The sequence below is a fragment of the Pelophylax lessonae genome (assembly GCF_965119305.1).
Source record: "Pelophylax lessonae genome assembly, chromosome: 8".
Classification (NCBI taxonomy): Eukaryota; Metazoa; Chordata; class Amphibia; order Anura; family Ranidae; genus Pelophylax; species Pelophylax lessonae.
This window is the reverse complement of record NC_138775.1, coordinates 82,672,076-82,692,635: the sequence shown is the minus strand read 5'-3', so window position 1 is coordinate 82,692,635 and position 20,560 is coordinate 82,672,076. Positions and strand designations below refer to the sequence as shown.

The following is a 20,560-nucleotide window of genomic DNA, read 5'->3' as shown; positions in this document are numbered from 1 at the left end:
AGTACTCATCTTCCTTCCTGAGTCAATTCCTTTGCTAACTCTTGTATCAGCAGAAAGTTATGAATGGTGCATAATATTTTCACACTAGTGGATGCATGAATATGCAGAAGAATACTCTGTGCTTCATGAAGACTTTTTCTTTTTTACTTTTATTACTAATTTTTAATATCTGTAATTATTTAAAAAGGATTCCAGTGACATTAATAGGGGGAATTGACATATTTTACTCACTGGAAACAAAAGATCAGCTAGATAGAGAGAATGAAGAAACAAGGCACGTAGAAGTACAATTGCTTTGTGATAGATGTTTTTTCCCAAATTATATAAAGCACCCATGGGAGCCCTGAAAATCATGGGTCTCTGATATCTCCTGTGGTCAAAGGTTTTCGCTATTATATTCCCATCTCCTGTACCTGACTTTTTGTTAGGCTAATCACCACATTAATAGGCCAGTAGAGAGGAATGAAAGCTGGGGAGTCAGTAACATATTGGAAGACCCTGGTTTTCACTTCTCTTTATAGCAAACCAGTAGCAATGTGCAGCCTTTTTATACATTGCTAGTGGCAGTGTTATATCCTTGTATAAGGTAAGACCCCAAAAGTAATTTGAGGTTTACTATAGCGCTTGCTGGAGTTGCTGCAGGTGGAACGCACGCTGCACACGTCACGTGGAACACAAGCCGGTACTCACCGCTCTCCACTCACAGGCACCATGTTTGGCTGACGTTTCTCTGGTTTTTATGTACTGTGAACCTGCATACTTTATTAAAGATTTTTTAACGGTACTGCACTATCTGGAGCCTTTTTTACATCCTACCCTGATCGGACCCTGAGGATCCAGGCCATCCAGGAGAGGGATTCCAGATCGCCACGGGACTACAAAGCCCAGCAGTGACCTCCCTGGCCCAGGCGGCCATAAGGCTTATTGAGTCTTAATACCGTGCGGTATCTAAGACCCACTACTTCTGGTGAGTGCATCCCCCTATTATTACTCACGGTGACACTACAAGTACCAGCATTGGACTATTGGAGGATTCAGCACAGAGCACCTGCACTTTCTTTTATTGGCACTCAAGATTTATCCGTATTCTCACCCAAGTCACATATGAACTTTTTACTTGGACTTTATTTTGCACTAATTTGCACTAAAGGCACATACATATCATTTTACCCATATTTATTGTGATTTTATATATATTTATCATCACCTCCTTTATCCATAGCATTTATTCTACTGTGTTATACATATATCATTGGATTTTATAATCTCTGTAATTTATACTTCAACACTCAGCACTTTACACAAATGCCTACCATCTTTTAAACCCAGGATATCTACAAATTATTGTTCATTCCTGGATTCACTCCAGCAAGCGCTATAGTAAACCTCAAATTACTTTTGGGGTCTTACCTTATATTTATCTCATTCCCTATAGCAGCTGCTCTCACCTATATAGGATATAGATACCAATTTGGAGTATGTCTACTTTGTTATATCCTTGTGCCCACAAATTTGTTTTAAGGGATTATAAAATATCATACAGATGGGGCAGATAATAGAATACTATAGGTAAATGGACCACAAAGTAAATTTACTAGTCTGAATGGAGATGTCTCAGGATGTAATTTCTCTTCTTTATCAGCCATTTTAAACAAAAGAAGCATGTCAAATTATTCACATAAAATCAGCCATTTTTTTTTTACATTATTGTAATTTGTGAAAATCTGGATATCTATGTACTAGTTTGCAGTAGGTCACGTAAATGTGTGTTTATTAGGCTTCTCAGAGGGAGGGAGAGCTGGTGTGTGTTTGTGTTTTTTCTTATAGTCTAGATTAGAAGGAAAAGATACATACCACCTCACATCTCATGCTTTAATCTGAACTTTCCTAGCAGCAGTAATACTACATAGGTAGGGTTAATGATTGTATGACAGCGAGCATTTGTGAGAAACTGAAATGCTCATAATGAAAAAAGGGCAATGAGCCTTGTACCACAGTAGTAGTGCCACAATAGCAAAATTATATTAAATTAGGTTCAACCTCATCTGTTTTGTTATTTATATACTTGCCCAGTGGTGGAGCTAATGCCAGCATATACAAATGAGGAATTTAGACAAAAATCATCATTTGCAGGGTGTTAAAAGTATGTAACATGGCAGGTCTTCCGTAGGGCTAGAGAGTGGTACAATAATGCGTGTCTGCAGGCAACAGAGAAGCATGGTGGAGGTTCCTTGCAAGTTTTGCAAACTGAGTTGGAGATTTGGTCAGGATCAATGGATGTCCTGAATGCTGAGAAATAGAGTCAGATACCTATCCATCATGCCATTACCATCAGGGAGGCGTGTGATTGGCCCCAAATGTATTCTGCAGCAGGACAATGATCACAGACATACTGCCAATGTCATTAAAGCGGAGTTCAGCCTCCCCCTCCACCCCCTATAAAAATTAAAAATCAGCAGCTACACATACTGTAGCTGCTGACTTTTAATATTAGGACACTTACCTGTCCTGGAGTCCAGCAATGTCGGCACCATTAGCCGATGGTTCTATTGGCTGTCGGGTGCTGCCACCGCCATTGCCGTGCGGCTTCACGGGCGGGTCCCTACTGCGCATGTGCGAAGCACGCTGTGCATTTCTATTGGCTGGCGGCGGAGGACGGAGGATGGGGCCGAACTTCTGAGGGACAGTGCCGCAGCGCCGTATCCCGAAAGTGGGGAAGGGTACCTGTCAAAAACAAGTACCTGTCCCCCCCTCCCCCCTGAAAGGTGCCAAATGTGGCATTGAAGGGGGGGGGGGAGGAAACAAAAGAGCGGAAGTTCCACTTTACTCTCCCCAATGCTACTGCGTCCGAACAGGTAAACCGACACATGCGCTGCTGAATGGTCCTAACCCAGAGTGGGGGCGGAACTTCGGCAATGCAGGGCGGGCAATGAGAGATGTCATCTTTCTGCTCGCCCGCCACAGCTCTTACAGTGCAGCCCTCCCGGCCTGGCTCCAAAGAGGCCACCTGGGCTACAGCATTCCCCTGAAAATACTGTGCAAGAGATCTTCTGTGCCTTTCTATAGGGAATGCATCTGCTGGCAAGAAAGGAGGATAATCATCCTACACAAGACAGAGGGGGAGATTTACTAAAGCTGGTGAACACAGAATCTGGTTCAGCCGTGCATAGTAACCAATCAGCTTCCAGCTTTCATAGTCCAAGCTTAACTGAACAAGCTGAGGTTGAAAGCTGATTGGTTACTATGCAGATTCTGTGTTCACCAGCTTTAGTAAATCTCCCCCAGAGTGACAGATTCCCTTGAAACAACATCCTCCCTCTGATATACCAAACCCCTTGCTGCTTTTATTACAGGTACTTTAATATATAGGAAGCCATGTCACCTTCTCCCTTTGCTTGAACCACCAATTAAAATGCATTACATGGGGGCGATTGTTTTTAGAGAAACGTATTTATTTCTGATCAGGACTGGAAATAAAGGGACATTTTTATAACTGGGCACCAGTTTGAAAAAAAGGGATAAAAATTCAGTATTTTTATCTTGTCTGGCTTTCCTGTCCTTGTGACAACCACACCTCCATTTTTGTACAGATGTCATGTGGACAGAGCGTGAGGGGAAATCTCTCTTGTGTGGTCACAGATAGAAACAAAAATGAACCTGACAGACTTTAATTGCTTCATCAGTTAACATCCGTTTTCATCCGCTTCCTTCAATGTCCGTTTTTTTGAACGTATGAATGTCCTATTTTTCATCTGTCAAAAAAACGGATCGGACGAAAAACGGATGACAACTGATGAAAAACAGATGGAAAACGGATGAAAAACTGATACATTTTGACGTGACTAAACTGATGAACTGAATGGACCGTATGTGTGAAAGGGGCCTAAAACTTGGTAAAAAAAAAAAAAAATCGGCTGGACTTCATTATTAATCTGTATTTGATTTGGGGCCGAGAGGCCAGTGAATTTCTAATACAGCAACTTTTAACAAACAACAATATATTTTCTCTGGCTCAAGCGGTGCAAGGCATCATCAATAGTGTCAAGAATGCCAACTGTGGTTCCCAGTAATAAATATGTTTTGGAGCTTTTACAGGCTCTGACTAGCAATGAGCATAATGATTTTGAAAACCAAGCAAAGCAGCAAATCTGCAAATTTGTTTATTCTCTTAATCATCTGCACACAGATTTGTCAAGTTGCATAGAATCATACAAGCCATGAATCACACATGCCATGTTTCCTAAATTGTGCGATTCTCTACAGATCAGACAACTTCCATTATTCAGGAGAATAAGAAAGTGATGAATCAGCAGCTCCTGACTCAAAAATGAGATCGGAAAGAAGCTGGAAATATTTAGACATATTTTTAAATCATTTTTTATAAGGAAAGTTTTCAATCATACATACAGAATACAGTAAACCCCCCTCCATTGCGGGGGTTACGTTCCGGACCCAGCCGCGAAAAGTGAAATTCCGCGAAATAGAAAAACCCTATTAAAATGCATTGTAGGCATGATTTTTTTACTGTCACTGTACGTGTAGAAGCATTTTAAGGTCTTTAAACATACTTTTAAAACAATAGAAACTAATTTAAACACATAAAAGATACTTAGAGACAGAGCAAGAGCTATGAAAAACACAAAAATCTTTCATTTTTAATGATTTATATAGTAAAATAACATTACAAAAAAAAAACGCGAATTACCGGGACCGCAAAAACTGAACCGCGATGTAACTGTATATACAGAGGCAGGAGGCAGTCCAATATTTTAAATTTGTTTATCCCATACTCAGAAGGTTTGCACAGCTTACATACAGATAGCTACAGTCCTGTTATTTGAGCCTTCATTAATAAGGATGATTATCAATGCAACATTTGAAATTAATGTTCTAAAGGCGCCCACTTTTTCCTGGTCTTTGGACTTAATACATATTCATGAGTGTAGATGTTACATATTCATGAGCACAGTTTAGCAGCAAAAATGGAAGTCTTTTTCATAGATAGGAGACATGTATCAAGCGGCTACAGAAGTCCCATGTTTTATGCATGTCAGAGTGATAGATCAGCCGGCTCTGATTCACCTCTGTATCCCTGGCTACTAAATGACATTTATGTAAATCTTTGTCTTGCATTGTTTAATTATTATTGTACAAACAGTCATTTCTCAACACAACATAATGTCAGACGTGACTTCTGCAGTAGCTATTGTCATCAGTGGTGACTCTCAGCAATAGTGAATCTAATGGCTTAAAAAAATGTGCAATCATGATTATTACTGTTTGTGATTTTCATTTTAATTAAGTGCAATATAATTACATCAAGGGCAACTCCACAGAGATTAGCATAGAATGTTCCATTAAGAATGGTCTGATTTCTTCAGAATAACCTGAGCCTAGGAACATTTTAAAGGATACCGCTTTACTGCTTCAAGGATCACCTCCTGGCTAATTGGACAGAGGTGACGATGTTGAACCGTTATCCAAGTAGCAGCAGTGGATGGGCCAGCAAGCTGCCAAGATTTTGTTGCAAATAAAAGGACAAAAATTAAAGCTAAACTAAAGCCAGAAATGCTTTTCTCTGTCGGACGCCGGCTTCTTCCAGGTGCCATTTTTGTTTGTCTTTATTGCCCAGTGTGGAATGTCATAACTCTTGTGGTTGTGCGGGAGTCTTTCACTGTACAATGTGCATGTGCAGCTCAGGTTTAATTCTGCAGAAGATTGCAAACAGGCAGGTGCGTTAAAGAGTCTATTCATTATTTTTTTCCCCAACATTCCAATATCTACAGAGGTGCATGAGGGTTTGTGTACTGCCTTTACAGAATATGTAAATTGTGTGAACAGGTTCACTCTAAGTTAAAGTAAGGGGGCCTGTGTAGACAGGCTTCAATGGGCAAATGCAGAGTTCATTCAGAATGAATTACAGATGCAGTTGACCTGCAACTAAGGTCTCATGCACACTTGTGTATGTCCATCGTGAGCTGTTATTTGTGTTCAGACATCGCCCATTTTAATGCAGTACCTGCAGGAAGTAAGATGTTGGCACACAGTAAATTTTATAATTCAAAACCAGCAATTTAAATTGGACAATAGGGAGTAGCTGGGTGCAGGAGCTGAATGATCTTCTCCTACAGTCATTCTGAATGACTGAAGTGGAGGTCATTGTGCTTCTGCACTCCTGCTGCTGCTGCCTTGTGAGTGACCCATTCAGGGCCAGGGTGAGATGTAAACATAAAGAAAGTGTCGCTAAGTGACACTAGGCAGCGATGTTGACATTTTGTCATAGAAAGACCTTGGCCTTCATTCATACTGGATGAATGACGTTGTTTGCATTTCTGGGAAGCCAGAGAGCTGCCCATAAGCATCTCAGATGTATGCATGTAAGGTGGCACTGCATACTATTTTTTATGCAGGCTCTTTCTGACAGCAAGATCCAGCATGGATACCAGTATTGTTTACAACGTGCATGATCCTTTACAGTCTCTTTCTATAGGAGAAGCTCCTGCACTCAGCCAGCACCCTTTGTCGCAGCTTAAATATTGGTTGATCTTCCAGTCTGTGAAACCTGATTATTTTCTAGTGACGTTGAAAGCTAGAAGACTAGCAGGATTGTACTCTTCTTTTAAAGCTGCTTTTTTTTTTTTTACAAGGAAACATCTGTAGTTGTATCACATCCTTTCCATTGTATCCATCAATAACCATATTTTACAAAGTTGCATTTTTGGGTATCAGAGTCAAAGCGGGTGTTCTGCTGAAAACTCCAACATGCCGTGAACTCCAATCACATCACTTCCGATGACTGTACATCATGAATAATTGGAGATTACGACAACTTGGTGTTTTCACAGTACAGGCGGCAGCGTATACACTCCTGTACATGGTATAATGAGTGGAAAAAAAAATTGCAAATGAAATACCTTAGAACAAAGCACTCCAGCAGCGCGCTGTCACCTCTGACAGGGCTTCCATCTTTTCCCTATCTTCCTTCTGGGTTTGCGGGCTCTGGCTATATGAGTGGAATGTGCACGGAGCCCTCAGCTGCAGCACAAAGCTCTGAAGGAGCGCATGCGCCGGTGTTGTCTTTGGATGCATGCAATGTGAATATCTCCTAAACACTGCAAGTTTAGGAGATATTCACTGTACCTACAGGTAAGCCTTATAGAAAGACTTCACTACCACTTTAAATATATCCAAAGCTAGAACTTTTTCCCCTTCAGAACAGAATAGGAAAGCTCTCCAAAGAGAAAGAAATTCCCCATTAGATAGTTACCACAGTGCCCCTATTTTTGTCACAATTTAGAGTTTTAGATGTTCTCTCATTTTCATTTCCAGTGACATTAGACAACCGGACAAACAGGGCTCGAGTCCTGCAGGAACGGCATTCCTTTACTTTTTCCACAGCAGGAACACCGTTCCCGTTAGCAGCCGCATCCTTCAGGACTGGCCTTTGAAGTATATGAGCTGAGGCAGGGAGGGGGGTTGCCCAAGCTCAAGTGGCACTGCCTGCCCGCTGTTTCCCTGGGCATGGCACAGTGTGACGCCCAGGATTGACCCTGCTGTGGTTGCACTGGAAGAGGAGGGCGGTCAGCTTCGGGTGCCATACATTGGGGGGTGGGGTGTCATCCTAACGCGCCTGTCCTCCCGTGTCGGTCCTCCTCCTCTTCCAGCGGCCGCTTTAACAAAGTCTAGCCTCCTAGACCAGCTCCAGTGATAGGTGGAACACTGATACAATGCCGGGAAATTAAATCAGTGTGACATGTATTTTAGGAGCCGGTGTAGGAGGTGGGACTTTGTCACAGCGGCCGCTGGAGGAGGACTGAGGGAGGGGAGGACGGGCGCGCCAGGATATGCAAATCCAAGATCATCGACACAGCGGGAGATCACTGCTGTGTATTATCCATCCAGGCACTAATGAGGCTGCATTGCTGGACACTGGTAAGGCTGCATTGCTGGGCACTGGTAAAGCTGAATTTTTGGGCACTGGTAAGGCTGAATTTTTGGGCACTGGTAAAGCCGCATTGATGGTCACTGGTAAGGCCACATTGATGGGCACTGGTCAGGCTGTATTGATGGGCACTGGTAAGGCTGCACTGCTGGGCACTGGTAAGACCACATTGTTAGGCACTGGTAAAGCTGCATTGCTGTGCACTGGTAAGGCTGTATTGACGGGAATAGGTAAGGCTGCATTGCTGGGCACTGTTAAGGCTGCATTGATGGGTACTGGCAAGGCTGGATTGCTGGGCACTGGTCAGGCTGTATTGATAGTCACTTGTAAGGCCACGTTGATGGGCACTGGTAAGACTAGATTGCTGGGCACTGGTCAGGCTGTGTTGATGGCCACTGGTAAGGCCACATTGATGGCCACTGGTATGGCCGGATTGATGGGCACTGGTAAGGCTGGATTGCTGGGCACTGGTCAGGCTGCATTTAATGGGCACTGGTAAGGCCACATTTGATGGGTACTGGTAAGGCCGCATTTGATGGGCACTGGTAAGGCCGCATTTGATGGGCACTGGTAAGGTTGCATTTGATGGGCAACTGATAAGGCTGCATTTGATGGGCACTGGTAAGGCTGCATTTGATGGGCACTGATCAAGCTGCATGTGGGCACTTGTAAGGCTGCATTTGATGGGTACTGATCAAGCTGCATTTGATGGGCACTGATCAGGCTGGATTTGATGGGCACTGATCAGGCTGGATTTGATGGGCACTGATCAGGCTGCATTTCATGGGCACAGAGGAGTGAGAGGTCTGAGGCCTGAGCCGCACTTTGCACAATCAATACAGGCAGCCTGTGGAGAGGGGCTCTGGGCCAGCACACTCGGCATTCCCGGCTTCACTCCTCTGCACAGACCAACAAGTGTGCAGACACCATGGGGCAGGAGGGGCCCCACATATCGGAGCCTGCATAGAAACATAGTGCAGGAGTGGCCCCTAGACCCCAGAAAGACCCTGCATATAGACATAGTGCAGGAGGGGCCCCCAGTCATTGCATGTGTGTTAGAAATTCCCTGTCAGGAAACCATTATCACACATTGTGATGTTTTTTTTGTTACTATAGCATACAGGTTGAATTATTTTTTTGTTACATCTGTGCTATATTTATATGTTAATGCATGTGAATTTTGGAGGTGTCCTAGTAAAATTTCACTTTACAATAAATGTTGCACTTTATTGGCTAAAAAAGAAGTGTGTTTATATATATATATATATATATATATATATATATATATATATATAATTATAAAGGTTTTACATAAAAATTTAGCATTGTAAGCACCCTAGTTTGTTTCAACCATCTGGCTCCATGCCCAATGCATTTTTTTTCTCCTCCTGGGAGCTAAATATTGTTATTCCTAAATGCTAAAAAAATGCTTTTACCAGTGTTTTTATAGCAGATTTTTAGTGTAAAAAAAAAAAAAAAATCTGCGGATTGTTTTGTTGAAATATAACAGACTTACTGGCAGAGTCACCAGGTTAAATAAAAAAAAAAGAATGCCCCAAAAAAGAAAATGAATGCAGCCCTCGCATCTAAGAATTAGTAGGCTGCAATATAATAAATATTTGCTTTTGGGTTTAATGCTACTTTAAAGAGTATATGGACAGAAATTGTAACTACAGCCTACAATGGTGCACTCACTACATTCAAAAAATATATAAATACCTCTGAGATTACAATGAAATAAAAAAAAAAATACACACTGTCTGTGTATGTGTGTGTGTATATATATATATGAATATTTAATATGTTTAATATTTTATATATGCAATTACAGTAAACACCCGCTCCATCGCGGTTCAGTTTTTGCGGTCCCGGTATATTGCGTTTTTTTTTTGTAATGTTATTTTACTATATAAATCATTAAAAATGAAATATTTTTGTGTTTTCCATAGCTCTTGCTCTGTCTCTCAGTATCTTTTATGTGTTTAAATGAGTTTCTATTGTTTTAAAAGTGTGTTTAAAGACCTTAAAATGCTTTTACACGTACAGTGACAGTAAAAAAAACATGCCTACAATGCATTTTAATAGGGTTTTTCTATTTCGCGGATTTTCACTTTTTGTGGCTGGGTCCGGAACGTAACCCCCGCAATGGAGGGGGGTTTACTGTATATATCATTATTATTATACAGGCTTTATACAGCACCAACAGTTTGCGCAGAGCTTTACAACAATCATTACAGAGGGCCTTGCTCGTTAGAGCTTGCAATCTTTTTGAATATTTTCATTATGGTGGTGATACTATTGTCTGAATTCTAAATACGATATTTAACAACCAGTAAAAAGCTGCATGGGGACAAATACCTGAATATCGATAGTACTGCCACAAGTACACTTTAAATATGCCAAATAATAATTAATCTTTCTATATATCGACTACATTTTGTAGGTATTTTGTCTTTGTACAAAGGCATTGAATCTGCAAACAATGTCTAGCCAGGCTATTTTTGTGCTCTGCACAGAGTAGCCATGACATTCTGCTTACTATATTTAGCAGAAAAATATGATGTCATTTTGCCCGCATTGGTCCTCCTCCTGATGATTTTTACCTTAGAGCGTGCCCCAAAACACTCTTTACAGTCCCCAGCACTGCTTGATGGCTGTGAACAAGCTCCAAATAAAAGCTCATCTTACACACATGTGATGGTAGAAAAACATTGGGCTAGCAGGAGCTGTAAGGAGGAAGGGGCTGCAGTAATACAGAGATGGCTGGCATGGAATAACAATGAAGGAGATCTTTCCTTTATAGTAGGAGTGCAGCTATTAATAGAATGACCAGGAACAGAGACAAAATCCTGCAGCGTGTTCCTTTCTGCTCAGTCAGCTCTGCTTTCTTTTTGCAGCCTGTGTGCCATGCTGTGCTGCCCCTCAGTCATATTGGTAGCATTTACACTGTGTTCTAGTCAGAGGGGGATAAGGCAAATAGAGGACAATGTTTGGGTGACATCTATGAGTCTAGGTAAAACAGTGACTGGGCTTTCTTCAGTACTATGTAATTATTGTACAAAGGCTTTTATGTGTATTTTACGGATGGTACTGGGTCTAAATGAACAGTAGATTTCATTGGCAGTTTTCAGGAGAGGAAAGTGATGGCTGCATGTCATTTTATAGGGTGGGTTTCCTGAAAGTAACAACAATGGACCATCGGAGGTCTTGTGACAAGGTGACAATGTAGTAGCACAACTGAGAGACCCTCAATCACCCTTTAACATGAAGTTTCTGAACAAGAACCTTCATTGCAGGATCATCAGATATTATTCTAGTAAAACTGCAGATTTAAAAAATATTTCAAATGACTTCTGAAATTAGATTAAGTGGCGGTTGACGCTACCGCGGCACGACTTCGGGGGCGACCTGTGAAGTTGCGTGCACCGCGACTTCGGCACGACTGGCACGGACTTCATATAATGAATGTCAATGCAAGTCGCTCCGATGTCGCCCCGAAATAGTACAAGAACTATTTTCTAAGTCGGAGCGACTTGAGTCGTCTCGTTTCGTCATTTCCGACTTCAACTGTGGGCGACGTCTGGTCACGCCCCCAGTTGAAGTCGGAAATGACGAAACGCGTCGGGGCGTGACCAGACGACGCATCCGACATCACGTGGCACGGAAGAGAACCCACCCGGAAGTATCGGGGTTGGCGTGGAGTCAACCCGGGCGATTGCACGAGTGTGGATCCTTTCCTGGCCGCTTTGTTACTACTTAGAAGCCTGATTTTTCCTACAAATGTAAGTGCAATCTATCTTTCAATAAAGCTGAGTTTTACAATACTTCACTATTGGGGTTATTTTGCCTTGCATGTGATCACTATGCTGAGGGAAATTTGTGGAAAGGAGGTCTGATTAAGTGTGTGCAGCGGTGACATATCCAGGTCGTTTGTCTACACCCATCATCTGTATCTTGGATATCTGCTCATTTTGCTCTTGTGTGAGAACACCTGAGCCACTGTATCTGGTGAGTTGCCATTTCTGCTGACCCCTTGGTGTGACACTTGGTGGTGGACAAAAAAGGTGATCCAGTAGTAACATCACTCATTCCTGGACGGTCTATGGACTTTAAAGGACTTTTATACCCTTATGAGAGTGTTTTTAGTAACACCCTTTTTATGTATGATTTTATTGTTTTACATTTCTAAAGTCACATCCAGTGACTTTTTGCGCTACTATTCTTTTTATTTATGCTCCTATTAGAACGGTTCCCGTAGCACTGCATGGACCGCGACTTGTCAGGCTGACCAGTCGCCTGACAAGTCGCAGTAGTGTGAATGGGCATTTAAGTAGCACTAAAGGTTCAGTATTCTTACTACAAATATACATCCCTCTGGCTGTATTAATCACGTGCCAATTAACCCCTTGCCACCATTGCCTCTTAGCTCTTTATGAGGATCTAAATGCTGGAAGGCAGAGGCGGGCTTTCTGATCATGTGACCACTGTGATTGGCTGTCACAGTGCTCACATGATCACAAGTATGCATTAGGAGCTGCCAGTGGCAGCTTAGTTACTGTGCTGTGAGCATGCTCTCAGCAGAGAAAAGCCATTCCCCATGGATGCCTATGTGTGGCATCTCAACATTAAAGCGGTTGTATAGTATACCTAAAAAAAAAAAACAAGACAATGGCATAATGTGCTAGAATGCATCGCATACTAGCACATTATGAAATACCTTAGAATGAAGCCCCTGCAGCGGTGCCCAGTCATGACATGTTCCCCTGGCGTTTCTTCTGGGTTCGCAGACTCCAGCACTCTGAGGGGCCAGAGCCATGATGACGCATGCGCGAGAGCCCTCGGTTCCAGCAAACAGCTCTGGAGTTCGGCACGATATGCCAGACCTTCAGAGTGCATGCACCGCTGACGTCAGCAGCTGCATGCAGGGTGAATATTTCCTAAACGGTGAACGTTTAAAAGATATCCATTTTACCTAAAGGTAAGTCTAAGTAAAGGTTTACCTGTAGGTAAAAATAACAAAGCCCAGCTGCTGCATATATGTGTACGACCAGCAGGAACAGATTAACTGCTTTACCACCACTCGCCACAGTTATACTGCGGCAGGCAGCTGCTCCTACGCGAACCACCGTAACTATATTTCGGTCGTGCACAGGAGGCTAGGGGGCGCTCGTCAGCGGGGAAGCTGATGCAGCGGCCAGACGGCTCTGATTGCCACCTGACACCGTGGTGCCGTTTCTTCAAAGCCCCGTGCCGTGACCATCGGCTCCCGCGCGCGTGCGCGGGAGTGACGTCACCGCGGCTCCGGTCAATCAGATGGTCGGATGCCGCGATCTCGGAAGAGTCATACAGGTGAGCGGGCGGCACGGCGGGGCTCGTTCTTAGGTAAGTATTTCATAATGAGCTAGTATGCGATGCATACTAGCTCATTATGGGTTTCTCTTTCAGGTTGCACCAAAAAAAAAAAAAAAAAAAAGTTTCATGAGTTTACAACCTCTTTAAGGGGGCAAATCCTTCCAGTCTTAAAGTGGGTAATGATAATTTTCAGCAATACCACTAAACATATTTTCTTCCTGTAAATACCACACCATCCAGCTTCTATGAACGTTCAGTCAGGAAGCACACACTCTCAATGTGAAAAAAAAAAAAAAGGCTTCTGGTTCTCTCCTTTAGCTTCACCTTGGAGTCTAATAAATCCTAGTGCAGAAATGCCCTGACATCCTCATATCTATTCCCCTGGGTAGCTTGTGCATGTCCAAAAGGTATAATGTGAGCGCGCATGTCTCCTGGGGACTGTATTCCACCTTGGGGGTCTAATAATTAATAGCGCCAATGCACATGTGCGCCAGTGCAGTCACATCCTCATTTCTATTCCCCAGGGTAGCCTGTGCATGTCCAGTAGGTATACTGTGAGCGCACATTTACAGGTGGATCTGTCAGGGCTCTATAGATATTTGCAAGCCAAGAACCAGAACCCCCCTAAAATAGAAAAATGCCAGTGATGGGGACACTTGGTTAAAAAAAAAAAAAAAGGAAAGCAGAAACTGCAGAAAAAGTAGCACACAATGTGAGTGCTTCTGCCGGCATCATAATTAACCACTTTACCACCGGAGGATTTTGCTGTCTTACGTCTGGGCCACTTTTTGCGATTCGGCACTGTGCGACTTTAACTGACAATTGCGCGGTCGTGCAACGCTGTACCCAAACTAAATTTACGTCCTTGTTTTCCCACAAACAGAGCTTTCTTTTGGTGGTATTTGATCACCTGTGAAATTTTTATTTTTTGCGCTATAAACAAAAAAAGAGCGACAATTTTGAAAAAATAACAATATTTTTCACATTTTTTATATGAAATTCCCCGACAAAAAAATGTAAAAATCAAAATTTTTTATCATTTTAGGCCAATTTGTTTTCTGCTACATATTTTTGGTAAAAAAAAATCGCAATAAGCGTATTTTGATTGGTTTGCGCAAAAGTTATTGCGTTTACTAACTAAGGGAAAGATTTCTGTCGTTTTTGGTGTTTTTTATTTTAACGAGTAATGGCGGCGATCTGCGAAATTTTTTGCGGGACTGCGACATTGCGGCGGACAGATCAGACCCATGACTGACATTTTTGACACTTTTGGGGGTACCAGTGACATTACTACAGTAATCAGTGCTATAAATATGCACTGTTACTGTAAAAATTACACTGGCAGGGAAGGGGTTAAGTTTTATTGGTGATCAAGGGGTTAATGTATGCCTGGTGCATACTGACGTGTGTGGGGGGAGGGGACTATGTGACACAAGGACAGATCGCAGGTTCAGCTATGCTGAATCCTGCAATCTGACCCTGCCTGTCACTTAGGAGATCCGCCCGCTTGTGTTTACACAAGCAGGCGGATCTCCACACTCGATTACCCGATGATCGGGGAAGAGCAGCGGCGATCGCCTCCGCTCCTCCCCTGGCCCGACTCCTGATGTGACTGAATACAGCGGGAGAGAGCTTCCGGCGGCGCGCGCGCCGCAGAGAGAGGGGAATGTCTGGCGACGTAGGTCTACGTCGCCAGACGTTATCGAGCCACTTTGCCGCAGTAGAGCTCTAGTGAGCAGCAGCAAAGTGGTTAAAAAAAAATCCTCTTTATTATTAAAATTTAAAGCTTATATGGCATGTTAGTACTTGGGTTTACATAGGCTTTAAAAAAATATAGAGACCGCCATTGCTGACGACCTTCTGAAAATGCTAGTTTCCTGGCAGTCTCTGGCCTCAATACTTTTAAAACCAGGACAAGCATGCAACTAACATTTGCAAAAGAAAAGTTCAGAAAGACAGTCTAGATTTTCTCAGTATATTATTTATTTTATAAAACCCATATTTCTCAGTTCAGCAATTAGAATGTCACCCAGACATCATGCTATAGAACACACTGCAATTTACATCTGGAACATTATAGTAGAGCATGCTGTGATTTGTAGTTCATCATGCTATAGAACACACTGCAATTTACATCTGGAACATTATAGTAGAGCATGCTGTGATTTGTAGTTCATCGTGCTATAGAACACATTGCAATTTACATCTGGAACATTATAGTAGAGCATGCTGTGATTTGTAGTTCATCATGCTATAGAACACATTGCAATTTACATCTGGAACATTATAGTAGAGCATGCTGTGATTTGTAGTTCATCATGCTATAGAACACACTGCAATTTACATCTGGAACATTATAGTAGAGCATGCTGTGATTTGTAGTTCATCGTGCTATAGAACACATTGCAATTTACATCTGGGACATTATAGTAGAGCATGCTGTGATTTGTAGTTCATCATGCTATAGAACACACTGCAATTTACATCTGGGACATTATAGTAGAGCATGCTGTGATTTGTAGTTCATCATGCTATAGAACACACTGCAATTTACATCTGGGACATTATAGTAGAGCATGCTGTGATTTGTAGTTCATCATGCTATAGAACACACTGCAATTTACATCTGGAACATTATAGTAGAGCATGCTGTGATTTGTAGTTCATCGTGCTATAGAACACATTGCAATTTACATCTGGAACATTATAGTAGAGCATGCTGTGATTTGTAGTTCATCATGCTATAGAACACATTGCAATTTACATCTGGAACATTATAGTAGAGCATGCTGTGATTTGTAGTTCATCATGCTATAGAACACATTGCAATTTACATCTGGAACATTATAGTAGAGCATGCTGTGATTTGTAGTTCATCATGCTATAGAACACACTGCAATTTACATCTGGGACATTATAGTAGAGCATGCTGTGATTTGTAGTTCATCATGCTATAGAACACATTGCAATTTACATCTGGGACATTATAGTAGAGCATGCTGTGATTTGTAGTTCATCATGCTTGCAGCATTATGTGGTCTGCACACTGCAGGCACTTTACTAACCATAATGTGTGTTTAAAAAGATTACAAGTCCTATTGAATTCTCTACCCTCCTCCCCCAGTGAAATCTCTTCTCCCCCAATATATGGCACTATTGTATTCCAAAATAAATATTTGTCCCTCACTTTGCATTGTATTGCTGCATCATTCCAGCAAGCTGTCCTTTCTGTGTTTCCTGCACATACTCAGCCTCACTTCTCTCTGCTAGTGCCAAATGTATTATTTCACAGGATAGTTCTTTAGATTCCTTAGAGATAAACTAGAAACATGATTTCATCATGCACATAGTCAAATGTTACATTGAGCGTGACTGATCCTCTTTTGTTTACTGTAATCACATTTGTGTAGCACTTATCTGTAACTGGTTGACAGATGTGTATTTATACATATTAGAGTCAGATTCATGTATGTATACTAGATCTAGACCCAGACATGAAAAGAATGTCTCTTCCTGAGCTTCTGCTATTCATTTCCAGCAGACTGTAGTACAGATTTCTGTTTCTTCCCAGTGTAAAGTGCTGTTTCCAGTTCAGGACTATTGTAGTTTCCTGTTCCTTCACTGGGAAAACACAAGGCAAGCAGTGGGCAGCAAATGAGAGCAGTTTAATCCTGTGTCCCTCCTCCCTCTCTCCCCCCTATCCCAGCTCTCCAGCCATCCCCCCATCCTCCCCTGGACTGGAAGGGTGGACCTCTCGGCTGATTCTTCCGGATCACAGCAAAAGCAGCAAGAGGAGGGTCAGGGGGGCACAGGATGTTGGGGTCCCAGCCGGGTTGATATGACACTGTCACCTTGTACTGTCCCTTCACCAAGCCATGTGGTGCCTGCAGTGTAACTCCGAGAGGACCCAGTCTCTGCTGGAGCTTGAACTGGACAGCTGGTAATACAGTATTTTTATATATAGAAACAAAGACACACAACTAGGACCCTCATGTAATGAGTATAATGCATGCCACACACAGTGTATAGTCGGTCGATACAGTACGCTATTTTTTGAATGTCCTATTATTTTCATTCACTGGTTGTACATGACTGCAAGCATTAGCATTGAAGAGAGAAAAAAGACATGAAATACTCTACAATACAATATAGACAGTTTTAAATACATTCATAACAGTCTATGAAATAATGCTACTCTGAAAAAATAAGGTTTATATTCATGAACATACAGCAATGCATTCTACAGTATAAACCTGAAGTATACAGTATATACAGTATGAAGTGATTATGTTCTGCATCAACCACTGTACTTCGTAGTAGACATAACAAAGTGGAGATCAGGATTTCTCAGACCGTGGAACATGTGCCGCAGGGGTACTTCTGCTTGTCAAATATATTCAGTTTTACAGAGTAAAGTTTTAGCAAACTAAAAATAATAATAAAAGCATATTCGAGTAATGCCTTGTACACACAATCAGATAATCAATAGCACGATAATCTGATTGCTAGTACACAGCTTTCGACAGCCGATCACAACATTTCGTCCAACAAAATCCAAAGGGACAAACACAAAAACTTTTGCCGTACGATAGCCTAGCGAACGACAATCGTTTAATCAGTAAAGTATTTGTCCGCGGATGATCAGAAACATGAAAATAACCCGGAAAAAGCCTGGCTGCCATTGTTTTTGTTTTGCACCATCCAATACGTAGCTACGCAAGCAGGAAGCTTTTCCGGAATCAGACGGAAAAAAAAATCATACGTTTAGTACGCATTGTTAAATTCAATATTAATATCATGCAACAAAATGCGAAAAATAAGATGTCCAATTATCTGATCGTGTGTACGAGGCATAAAAGTATTTGTTTTTGTTTTTTTAAAAAAGCAATGTTTGGAAAATATTTGCGTGTTATTTTTCTTGCCGTGGCAATTTTGTTGCTTTCAACCACAAACATTTTCTTGTTTAAAGCAAATAAATATTGGAATGGTAATCAATTGAAAAATGTCTTTTTGAGGAGGTTTTGATCATTTTTCCTCATCATTTACCATAATTTTGCTGCTGCAAAGAAGAAAACCATTGTGACCACAAAACTTTTTGGAAGAGACCAAATTTCTAATATGTGTTTCCGGATTCAGTGCAGAATGTACTGATGTCAAAGGGGGCTTTTCAATTTAGATGAACTACAACTTGCAAATGGGTACTTTATCTGATAATGTTGAGAAAAAATAGCAAGGACAATGGGGAAATGGAACTTGCTGGCTGCAAAACACACGGCATTCAGATCCACACACATACATTATACAATGCTCTTGTACAATTTTCCTTTAGATTTACCAAAATCATATAATATGAGGTCAAACCTAAACACTTTCAGTTTTGATGTAATCAGGCAAGAAAAATGTATAATGTATGGCTAGCTTAAAAAAAAAAAAAAAAAGAAAACATGTTTGTTACCATGGCAACCATGTAGAAACTTAAAAACTTATACTTTTTAGGATGTACCCACGTTGGCTGTTTTAAAGAGGTTGTAAACTCCGTAAAAATTATTATTTTTTTTTTACAACCTGTAAGAGAAACACATAATGAGCCTAGTATACATCGCATACTAGCTCATTATGAAATAATTACCTAAGAACGAGCCCCCACCGTGCCGTCCGCTTACCTGTATGACGGGCGACATGTCCAGTCGCCCGTCTTCCGGGATCGCGGCATCCGGCCATCTGATTGGCCGGAGCCGCGGTGACGTCACTCCCGCGCACGCGCGCGGGAGTCGACAATCACGGCATGGGTCTCTGAAGAAACAGCACCAGCGGCCGTTCCTTCAGAGCGCATGCGCCAGTGACGTCACTGGCTGCATGTAAGGTAAATATCTCCTAAACGGTACATGTTTAGGATATTTACAGTACCTATAGGTAAGCCTTATCATAGGCTTGCCTTTAGGAAAAGTGTCAGAGGAGGGTTTACTTCCTCTTTAAACATACCTTGGCCCATTCCCTCCCAGGTCCAGTGTGGTCTGGTTAGATTGTGTAGTGTAAGCACTTGTTCCTAGGCATGGTTAAGCATACTGTGCCCAGGACTGTTTGGTGTTTTGGTATGAGCGCAAACCATGCCTGTGCACAAAAGTCTTTAATGATTTCTGAGCAAGGAAGCAGGGTTCATTGTGGTTGGCTGTCAGAGGTGATGGTTTAACTGGGAATGCTTCCTCATAGCAGAGCATGAGTTCAGACCAGCAAGGAGGGAGGGACAATCAAACTTGGGCACAGGTCCATTCAACCGTGCTTATTGTACGTACACATTTAGACATTAGGCAATACAGGTTCACTTTACAGGAGGGGACATATGAAGACAGCACCTTCCCAGTTTTCTCACTCCTCCTCTCCTCATCTGCTGCCAGATCATCTTAGGAACATCTGATACCTCTGCATATAGGCTAACACTTGACTCTAACCCTGCCACCCATACCACAGTATTAGGTCCCAGCATGACCAGTCACAGTGACAATGACGTGCTGTCATGTAGGGGTAGGGAGATCTGCATATCCCTTTTGTAGATGTCAACTTGCTTGGTAAGTTGAACTAAGTGGTGGTTTAGCTGTGGGTTGGGGAGGTTGGCATCACTGGAAAAGTAGGTATGCACTGCTTATGGTTCCTCTCATAGTGTTTTAATGCTAGTGCTCCATGTGTTGTTGCTCACACTTGCCTCAAATTTCTAGTTGGGTTAGGGAAAGGTGGGATCCGTACTGGACCAGCTGACCCGGAATGAGCAGAACTATATAGACCCCCACCCAATCATGTCCAAATAAAAGAAGAGAAAGGTCAGAAGACAGATGAGATACAAAGCTGTAGCATGTAAACACAAGGCCAAACCAGCACAGGCTGGCTGATGCTAAAATAATACAAAATAAAGGTAAAGGATTAGAACTATCGGGCTGTAAATCCTTTAACTTTTATATGACTGTCAACTTTGATACATATGATCACATGATCACATGATCATACCTACACAGGTTGAACTGGATGGACTATTGTCTTTATGCATCCTCAACTACTATGTAACTATGCAACTATAAATTCCAGGAGTCTGTTGATCAAAGCATCTGGCACATGTCTCCAATAATGTGTGCATTTGTTGGCAGACCCTCAGATGACATCTTTCCACCTTGTTAAGTAAGTTAGTACACACAGCAGTGGTGTATATGTGCCACAACCCAGAAGAACCAGACGGCCCTCAATTAGGCTGGCCACACACGTAATTAATTTCTTCCC

The 20,560-nt window shown here is 42.0% G+C and overlaps 1 protein-coding gene across 11 annotated transcripts in view; it reads left to right on the top strand.

Moving 5' to 3' along the window:
• IQSEC1 (IQ motif and Sec7 domain ArfGEF 1) overlaps window positions 1–20,560 on the top strand; it is a 1,344,709-nt gene that overhangs the window by 1,109,719 nt on the left and 214,430 nt on the right. Inside the window, exon 1 of one of the 11 annotated variants that reach the window (XM_082266163.1) lies at window positions 17,060–17,234. The exons of 9 other annotated variants lie outside the window; for them this stretch is intronic. In XM_082266163.1, coding sequence (XP_082122289.1) covers window positions 17,170–17,234 — 65 coding nt within the window. In that variant the 5' untranslated portion in view covers window positions 17,060–17,169. Of the gene's footprint in view, window positions 1–17,059; window positions 17,235–20,560 lie in introns of those variants that run through there. One more of the 11 variants, XM_082266164.1, reaches the window with a different exon arrangement.